Below are 10,335 nucleotides of genomic sequence, written 5' to 3' on the forward strand. Positions count from 1 at the left end.
TTAGCAGAGTCTGTCTGCTGTTTTCATTGGATTAAATATGCTTGAGGGTTGAGAACTAGAATAGTTACTTTTATAAGCTGTTGTAGTAACTAATTTTTTCTACTAACATTTTATAATCTGTTTTAGTTACGATTTTTTTTTACTAACATTTTATAATCTGTTTTAGTTACGATTTTTTTTACTAACATTTTATTACATGTTTAAGTAACTAATTTATGTACTAATATTTTATAAGATGTTGAAGTAACTAATTTTTGTACTAATATTTTATAAGATGTTGAAGTAACTAATTTTTGTACTAATATTTTATAAGATGTTGAAGTAACTAATTTTTATACTAATATTTTATAAGATGTTGAAGTAACTAATTTTTGTACTAATATTTATAAGCTGTTGAAGTAACTAATTTTTGTACTAATCTTTTATAAGATATTTTAGTAACTAATTTTTTCTACTAACAATTTATTAGAGGTTTTAGTAACTAATTTTTTGTTAATATTTTATAAGATGTTGAAGTAACTAATTTTTTCTACTAACATTTTATTAGATGTTTTAGTAACTAATTTTTGCTAATATTTTATAAGATGTTGAAGTAACTAATTTTGTACTAATATTTTATAACCTGTTGTAGTAACTAATTTTTGTACTATTTTATAAGCTGTTGAAGTAACTAATTTTTAGCATGTGATTTGATTAACAGACAGCTCATTTAGTATGTTCAAGAAGATGTAAAGAAACCACTATTTTGTTTCACTAGGACTTGCTAAAAACATTAAAGGTGAAATTGATAATTAGACATAAAGAAAACTTGATTTTACTAGAACTTGCTAAATTGAAAGTGAAGTTGATAATTAGACGTACAGAAAACTTTATTTTATATTTTACTAGGACTTGCTAAGTTGAAGGTGAAGTCGATAATTAGAAGTACAGAAAACTTGATTTTATATTTTACTAGGACTTGCTAAGTTAAAGGTGAAGGTGATAATTAAACGTACAGAAAACTTGATTTTATATTTTACTAGGACTTGCTAAGTTAAAGGTGAAGGTGATAATTAAACGTACAGAAAACTTGATTTTTATATTTTACTAGGACTTGCTAAGTTGAAGGTGAAGTCGATAATTAGAAGTACAGAAAACTTGATTTTATATTTTACTAGGACTTGCTAAGTTGAAGGTGAAGTCGATAATTAGAAGTACAGAAAACTTGATTTTATATTTTACTAGGACTTGCTAAGGTTATATTGCCTTTATTACTGTACCTCGCCAGTTCTAATGCTTCAGCTACTTTCTTGTCTGCAAGAAGGGCTTGAACCTATAAAAAATAAACGACACTCATTGTAAGACTCATCATCAATTAGTAGAACATTCAGGGCAACTACTAAGCTAGTAAAAATAACAACTATGCTACTCAGGACAACTATTCAAATTTTTATTGTGCAGTTCATTGTGGTGGCTGTGTTTTTATATCAAGTAAATTGTTGGATTCTAACACTGAGCAACTATTGACCACATCTGAATATAGTTTCTGGTTAAGATTCATACAATAATTATTATAGCAGCAAGGTGATATAGAAATATATTTACTAAAACAAGTTTCTTCACCAGTCACAAAAACATGGATTCTAACTGATCTTTCACAACAATCTTGGCAGCACTTTACAAATGTTTTATTAAATATTTTCGCTTACTCTAAGGGACTCAATTATTGACTCCCCTTCAATTTGGCAAGTCCTGATAAAACGTAAAATCAAGTTTTCTGTACGTCTAATTATCACCTTTAACGAGACTCAGTTTCAAAAGGTAGATATGTTGGTGTTGCTAAAGCATTCTTGTTTCTACCTGCTACCACTGTACTACATGGTTCTTTTCCAAGGAGCTAAAGTAGAAACTGAATCTTGTAATATTTAAAAAAACCCATTAAATATTAAACCATAAGGTCGGTGATAACAAGTAACATTGGAAAAAATTGTATTATCATTTCTTTAAGACCACCAAGTTTCAGAAAAATATGCTTTTTCCCATTTTAATTTCAGATTGATGGTCAATTTTATATGAAAAATTCACTGTACATCTATTTCAACTCACCTTTGTTAAACAACACACAAATTATGAAGAAATTTATCCAGATGGTAAAGAATTTCATTTTTACTGTTATATAATAATGTCAAGAGTATAGAAATCCTAAGTTTTGTAATCACCATGGATTTTTTGAAATTTCAGACATTCCTCAAAATTCAACAGCAGGCTGGGTTTATCCAGTTGTCCCTCTTTATGTTTGAAGAGGCTAAAGAACTGTTTCTAAAAGGGTTACTGGATATTCGAGAGGTAAAGCTATGTTTAACAATGGCGAAAAGAAAGTCAAATAATTTAAATCAGTACCGATTAATAGAAATAAAGTTAAGTAAAAAAACACAACATAAAATTAAGGATGATTTTTTTTGTCTCATGAAATATGTTTATAATTTATTTCTTGAATAACTAGCATTACTCATCCAACAGGGATATTAGTATGACACACTAAAGTAGATGACTCTGTAAATGGGTAATAATAAAATATTTACTGCAAGTATTTTGCTTATTGGTTTTGTTAACTTCTGACTTAGTTTTAATAATCATAAGCTGTAGATTTGTGTATTTATTGAGTTTCTTCGGCACATTTGATAAATGTTTATCCCAGTCTGCTTCGTGCATCATATGACTTTGTTTTAATAATCATAAGCTTTAGGTTTTTGTATTTTTATTTTACTTGTGTTTATATATTGGGTTTCTTCTTAACAGCTGATAAGTATTTATCCCAGTCTGCTTCCTGCATCATCTGACTTTGTTCGATGCGTTCCTCCTCTACATGACATTGCAGATGTTGAGCAGCTGTGTCAGAATTCTCCAGGAAAACTAGAAGAGTGTAAAATTTTCTTGATGACTTTCCTAGAAGAAATCCAAAGTAAACCTGGAATTGGTTTCAAGTTGGTATGCATCTCAAAATTGCTATACATGTCTTGGTATTTCTAAATCACCTATCCAAAATTCATGCTTATATCTTTAGCTAGCTATATTTGTTTCAATATATAAACTTTTTATTGATACTCTTACTGTAATAACAGAACCTTTATTTGTTTTTAGGGTTATGCTTTTACTTGTTAAGTTTGATACTTCTATGAATAGAGAGGTTGTAGTAAAATATTTTTTTCACATCATGTTTCTCACATTGCTGTATAGCTCATGCAGCTCTTTCTCATAAACATATTTTAATAGTAAACAAAGTTTACAACTGAAGCATATGAATGCATCAAAGTGTTTACTTAAATGCTCTTTCACTGTTAATTTATCATACACTACTGCTCTTTGTTGGTTTCTTCTAAGAACACAAAAATTGAACTCCTAGTTACAGTTACAAGTTGTGTTTAGAACTTTGTTCCACTATCATTAAGGCTCCAAGGAAAGTCTGTCTAGTGTGAAAAGCGACATTGGATCTCAAGATACAGTTAGAAGTTGTGTTTAGAACTTTGTTCCACTATCATTAAGGCTCCAAGGAAAGTCTGTCTAGTGTTAAAAGCGACATTGGATCTCAAGATACAGTTACAAGTTATGTTTAGAACTTTGTTCCACTATCATTAAGGCTCCAAGGAAAGTCTGTCTAGTGTTAAAAGCGACATTGGATCTCAAGATACAGTTACAAGTTGTGTTTAGAACTTTGTTCCACTATCATTAAGGCCCCAAGGAAAATCTGTCTAGTGTTAAAAGCGACATTGGATCTCAAGATACCAGTTACAAGTTGTGTTTAGAATCTTTGTTTCAATGTCTTTGAGGCTCTAAGGAATGTCAGTCTAGTGCTTAAAGCAAAATTTTCTTATTTAACAAATGATATGTTTGTGTTTTGAAAGACTTGAAACATAGTATCTTAACAGGAAGTGGACACTGCTTTGCTGAAACTCTATGCTGAATTGAATAAAGAGAAGTTGATCATTCTTGTCAGCAGTGGAGACAATGGATGTGACCCTGCAGAAGGAGCAGATTATCTCTTTAATCACCAACACTACCACGGGTTGGCATTATTTCACAAGACTCGGGGAGATCTGGAAAAGGCCCTACAAACTTGGAGCAAGTTAGTTAATTCTTTTTTATTTTGCACTTGTCTAAATAAACGGTATTACATAAACTATATGTCTACTGTAATATTGTATTAAATTGTTTGATTTCTACATATCTGTTGTGTTAAACTATTACTTCATTGTGTGACTTCTACATATCTGTTGTGTTAAACTGTTACTTCATTGTTTGATGTCTACATATTAGTTGTGTTAAACTGTTACTTCATTGTGTGACTTCTATATTTCTGTTGTGTTAAAGAACACAATTATATTGTTTAATTTCTACATTTCTGTTGTGTTAAACTATTACTTCATTGTTTAATTTCTACATATCTGTTGTGTTAAACTGTTACTTCATTGTTTGATGTCTACATATTCGTTGTGTTAAACTGTTTCTTCATTGTGTGACTTCTACATTTCTGTTGTGTTAAACTATTACTTCATTGTTTTATTTCTACATTTCTGTTGTGTTAAATTATTACTTCATTGTTTCATTTCTACATTTCTGTTGTGTTAAACTATTACTTCATTGTTTGATGCCTACATTTCTTTTGTGTTAAACTATTACTTCACTGTTTGATGCCTACATTTCTGTTGTGTTAAACTGTCACTTCTTTGTTTGATGCCTACATATCTGTTGTGTTAAACTGTCACTTCTTTGTTTGATGCCTACATATCTGTTGTGTTAAACTGTCACTTCATTGTTTGATGCCTACATATCTGTTATGTTAAACTATTACTTCACTGTTTGATGCCTACATTTCTGTTGTGTTAAACTTTCACTTCATTGTTTGATGCTTACATTTATGTTGCCATTATATTAATTTATTACTACATTGTTTTACATCTATCTTGATGTTATATTAATTTATTATTTTACTGTTTGATATCTAATTGGATTCAGTTTTTCATGTTATACATTGTCTGGTAATTTAGCATACGTCATGTATGATCTTCTGAAATGTAATATTTCTGTTGTTTATAGACTTGTTGCAGGTGAATATACAGACAGCTGCTTTCCGGGACTTGAATATCTTGTCCAAATTCTAGCTTGGTAAGTATATTGTCATTGTTATTCAAGTAAAGATGGCTTAATAATTGTAACTTATCATTAATTTATACAACAATGTAATACTTCCGTCTTTGTTAATAAACTTGAAATTTGGTTTGCTTAATCATACAAATGATGAAGTGTGGAACCTTAAGTATACCTTTATCAGGCCTGTTCCTTGAAAATTCAGCCTGTGATATGTGCTTGGTATGTTAATTCCCTTATTTTGCTCTTTAATTTTAGAGCTGGTACTCTCCTTAACTACCGTATTTCTCGGTGTACAAGACACACTTTTTTACCCCAAAATTTGATGTCAAAATCTGCTTGTGTTCTATACACAGAAGGTATGAATAATATATATATATGTGTATATACGATATACACAAGCCATGTGTAAATATATTTAAATAGGCATGCATAGTTTAGTTCAATTGAATGTGTTATTTATAACAATAGTAGTTTTTTCTTTTAAAAACATAACTATTTATAATGCTCCCTAAATAATAAAAAATAAATTATAGTAATGGATGAGAGTGAAAAAGCTTGTAAATACACGACTATCCCTGTTTAATGTGAAGCAGAATAAGGCCAATTCAGGCCTAACTTTAACAAAAAAAAATCGTTTTTGAGTGCTTGCCTTGGATTCAAATGTGCAATGCGCTTGACCAATCAGAGCGCTTAATGCAATTAGCATCGGTAATCGCCTAATTGGTATTTCAATTTTTATTTGATACTTGGCAGTCTGGCACATGCTTACTGTCAAGTTGGATGCGTCACCGAAAGCTGAAGTACCGTATCTTAGGCCTCGGGAGCAAAATAGTTGTTTCTTCATTTTTCGTTCTATTTTTTCACACCTTACGATGTCTAAAGAAAAGAGACTGTTATACACAGCTAAATTTAAATTAAGTGTGATTAATTATGCAAAAGAGCATGGAAACAGAGCTGCCAAATGATATTTTGGTCCTCCACCAACAGAAAAAATTATTCGTTGCTGGCGCGAACAAGAAGAAGAATTGAAAATGATTAAAAGTGATAAACGCAATTTCCGAGGAAAAAACAAAATGACAAGATCTCAAAAATAAACTGTACGAATGGGTTGTGGATCAGAGAAAGCAAGGACTATCCGTTTCTACAAATGTGATAATTTTTAAAGCAAAGAGGATTGCATGTGATAATAGTTTAGAAGATTTTACTGGTCATACATCGTGGTGTTATCGGTTCATGAAACGCAAAGGCCTAGTTATGAGAACTGAAACAAAAATTGCTCAAAGAATGCCCAATGAGTTTGAGATGAAAGTTTGTGCTTTTCACAAGTATATTATACAGTTAAGAAAAAAGACTCCATTTGAATTGCCTCAAATAGCAAACATGGATGAAACACCTTTAACATTTGATGTTCCAAGCAATATAACAACTGATATAAAAGGTACTAAAACTATTACTATTAAGACTACTGGACACCAAAAAAGCGCATTATACAGTGGTGCTAGCATGTTGTGCAGATGGAACAAAATTACCACCGATGTTAATTTTTAAAAGAAAAACAATGGCCAAAGAAAATTTACCAAGCGGTGTCTACGTTCACGTACATGAAAAAGGATGGATGGATGAAATCGGAACACTACTTTGGCTTGAAAAAATTTGGTCAAAACGTCCAGGAGGCTTATAAAAAAAAAAAGCCTTCTCTCCTTGTCTGGGATTCCTTTAGAGCTCATAAAACAGAAAAAATAAAGGAAAAAGCTAATGAGCTAAAAACTCAGCTTGCTGTTATACCTGGCGGTTTAACAAGTCAACTGCAACCTCTCGATGTTTCTATTAACAAACCCTTTAAGATTTTAATGAGAGAGGAATGGAACAACTGGATGCAGCAGGAAGATTTTGCTACGACCCTTACAGGACGAAGGAAGAGACCGACGCTTGCTCAGGTCTGCATGTGAGTGAAGAATTTGTGGGAAAAAGTAAGAAGTTATATAGTGATTAAGTCATTTAAGAAATGTGGTATCAGTAACGCAATGGAAGGGACCGAGGATGACATTCTCTTTGACCATAATATTGGATCCAATGATTCCTTTCCAAGCGACAGTGAAAGCAGTGAAGATTTTGTAGGTTTTGAACCAAACTAAATAGCAGTAAACCTTTTTTTGATTTACAGTATTTTCTTATTTTGATGTTTTGAGCTCTTTTGTGTTTAGTACAATATATACTAATTTTTAAAGTATCAAATTGAATTTTTGTTGAATAAAAATCTTTCAAATGCGACTGTAGCTTTTTTTACCCCAAAACTTTGTCTTCAAAATAAAGGTGTGTCTTATATTCTGAAAAATATGGTACTTCTGTTGACTCCCTCTTTTCCACTCTCTTATGTTGGAGTTGGTACTCTTGTTAACTGTTGTTGACTTCTTCTTGTCTACTCTCTTATGTTGGAGTAGGTACTTGCATTAACTATTGTTGACTCTGTCTTTTCAACTCTCTTATGTTGGAGTTGGAACTCTCATTAACTCCTATTTTAAATAACAATTGGTGTTTTATTATCTACTCTTTTTTTTCTGTCAGAAATAATATAGATAAGAATCACTGAGTGATAAATTTATTGATTTAGAAGTAAAACAAAACCTACCAGAAAATTGTGTTAATCAGAGCTGGGCTATTAATTAATATAATCGATTACCTGTGAGAAATGATTAGTATCACATAAAATAATCAATTAATTGAAATTAAAATCTTATTGATTAATTTTGTAAAAATAAACCACTAATCAAAATTAGTTTTTCAATAATTACTTTTCTCAATTATTCCAAACTTCCAAGTATTCAGAATATATCAATTATGATCTCTCAATATAACTTTCGCTTAATTCAAGGTTGTATGGCTTAATACATTAGTGTAACAACTGAAGAAAATTATCAACTAATTGAAATTGGTGTTTCTGATTATTACTTTTTAGGATTACTCCAACTGACCAAGTCTCATAAGAGAATAACCTAATAGTTGAATCTAATAAATTAATGAGCTTGGCAATTAACATTTTTGTTACAAGTAGGTTGAAGTGTGATTGTCATGACATTTCACAGAGTTGCATTCAAAATTTAATTAAACTATTTTATTGTCAATGTGTACTAATAAATTTGGGATTAAAATGTAGCTAATAAATAAATTTTAATATTATATAAGTTATTAATTTTATAAGGAAATATAAAAAAAATCCTCAATTTCCCCTAATATTTGAATCATGACACTTGTTCTTTAGATATTCTCCCTTCTCTAATTTATTTACCACCCCTTTTTGTAGTACAGAATTTAATGTAAGTTACTTATTATAACACAGATATTACAAAGGCTAAGTTCTGTAGTCTTCAGTCTTATTTGTTTAGGAGTCATAAACTAGAAAATCAGACCTACTTGTCTTGTCCATCTGTCACATCCTCTCTTTCACAAATTACTAATAGTTCTCTGATGTTTTATGCTGTATTTATAACCAATAGATAGGCAGAGTTTTGATCTGTTAAGTAATATATTAGGTTGTTTTCATTACACAGTATGGTTTATTTCATCTCCAATTTGAAAGTTTTTCTCACAGTGTTCAGCTCAAGAAACTTAAATAATTATTTTAATTTAGAAAGTACGTTAAATTATGATAGTTATAGGATATTGTTTGCATTGTACGTATCATTTTTCTGTGCTCTTAGATGCATTATTTAAATAAATAATTTCATCTGCAACTGAAAGAGGTCAGAGATAGGTACTATATGCATGTTCTTAATTTTTCATCCGTGAATATATGGAATTAAAGTGTTGACTGCTTTGAATGCAAAGTGATTTTCATATTGAGATTAAAAATAATATATCTGAAAATGTTCAGATTTCATTTGTGAAATTTCTAAAACCTCCTAAATAAATATCAATTTTTGTTTAGTAAATCTTTATATTTATCTGTTACTTTCTCTACCCTAACATTATATGGACTTGGTCAATTTGACCAACCTTGTAACCACCATAAAAAATATTAAATTAATCTAAATACCCTTTTTTCTTTCTTGAATGACTACAGGTTGTAAAAGGAAACTACAGTTGTTTATCTTAAATAGCTTAAAGCTTTTTTCAGTCTACATCTGTTTATACTTATTCTTATTGTTTTATTGCCCTTTGAACCATGTCTAACTCAGCTAGCACATAGTTCATGTTACCATATTCAATGACATAACACGAGCTGATTGCAAGTATACCTCACGAAGAAATATTATTCATTATTTTCCTAAATCTAACAAGTTTCTAATTTTTACATTTTAGTTAGTTTTTATAACAACAGATACAACATGATAATTCTAACAAAGTTTTCATTTTTCAATTGAATTACATCCAATGAGTGAATCTTTTCTTTATAATCTGTTAACTGCTTACACTAAATATAAACAAAAATTACTAAGTTTCTTGATGCATAAAAGTAATTGACCACATTTTTCTTAAAATTTAATTCAAAATCTGAATGACAACACCATAGTTTTAATTCAAAACAAAACATGTTCTTATTCATACAGAAACAACATTAACATTAGATTTGGGCAATTATTAAGTATTTTTACCAAAGACAATCTCCTATTATGATCTCATAAACTGAAGTACACAAGAAACCATTTCATTGACTTTAAACATAGAAAGAAGTAATTATGAATTTTAAATCATCTAGCCTTCAAGACCATAAACTAGTTTGGAAATATGCAGACTTTGTGATGGAGAGGGACCAAAATCTTGCTATAAAGGTAAAAGATTCTTCTCTGACATCTTTGTTGTTCATGCTGAAGTAGCAGCTCATTTCATTTAACTACTTGCTGTTTATGCAGGAGACAACACGCTTTTTAAAATGCTTTGCATCATTAATGTGTGTAACAGGACTTTGTAACAGAAACATTTATACCATTACTTTGCATGACAGTGCTTTGTAGCAGAAACATATGTATCATTAATGTGTGTAACAGGACTTTGTGACAGAAACATTTGTATCATTACTCTGTGTGACAGTGGTATGTAACAGAAACATTTGTATCATTACCCTGAGTGTGAAAGTGCTTTGTAATAGAAACATTTGTATCATTACTCTATGTGACAGTGCCATTTAACAGAAATATTTATATCATTACTCTGTGTGACAGTGGTATGTAGCAGAAACATTTGTATCATTACCCCGAGTGTGAAAGTGGT

At 30.2% G+C, this 10,335-nt stretch overlaps 1 protein-coding gene across 1 annotated transcript in view; it reads left to right on the plus strand.

Moving 5' to 3' along the window:
- LOC106473588 (transforming growth factor-beta receptor-associated protein 1-like) overlaps window positions 1–10,335 on the plus strand; it is a gene marked incomplete at its 5' end in the record, with an annotated part of 46,525 nt that overhangs the window by 16,275 nt on the left and 19,915 nt on the right. Inside the window, 7 exons of the mRNA XM_013934273.2 lie at window positions 1,225–1,337; window positions 1,695–1,800; window positions 2,221–2,325; window positions 2,779–2,967; window positions 3,906–4,102; window positions 5,074–5,142; window positions 9,824–9,896. Coding sequence (XP_013789727.2) covers window positions 1,225–1,337; window positions 1,695–1,800; window positions 2,221–2,325; window positions 2,779–2,967; window positions 3,906–4,102; window positions 5,074–5,142; window positions 9,824–9,896 — 852 coding nt within the window. The remainder of the gene's footprint in view (window positions 1–1,224; window positions 1,338–1,694; window positions 1,801–2,220; window positions 2,326–2,778; window positions 2,968–3,905; window positions 4,103–5,073; window positions 5,143–9,823; window positions 9,897–10,335) is intronic.

Source organism: Limulus polyphemus, unplaced genomic scaffold (genome assembly GCF_000517525.1).
Source record: "Limulus polyphemus unplaced genomic scaffold, Limulus_polyphemus-2.1.2 Scaffold6300, whole genome shotgun sequence".
NCBI lineage: Eukaryota > Metazoa > Arthropoda > Merostomata > Xiphosura > Limulidae > Limulus > Limulus polyphemus.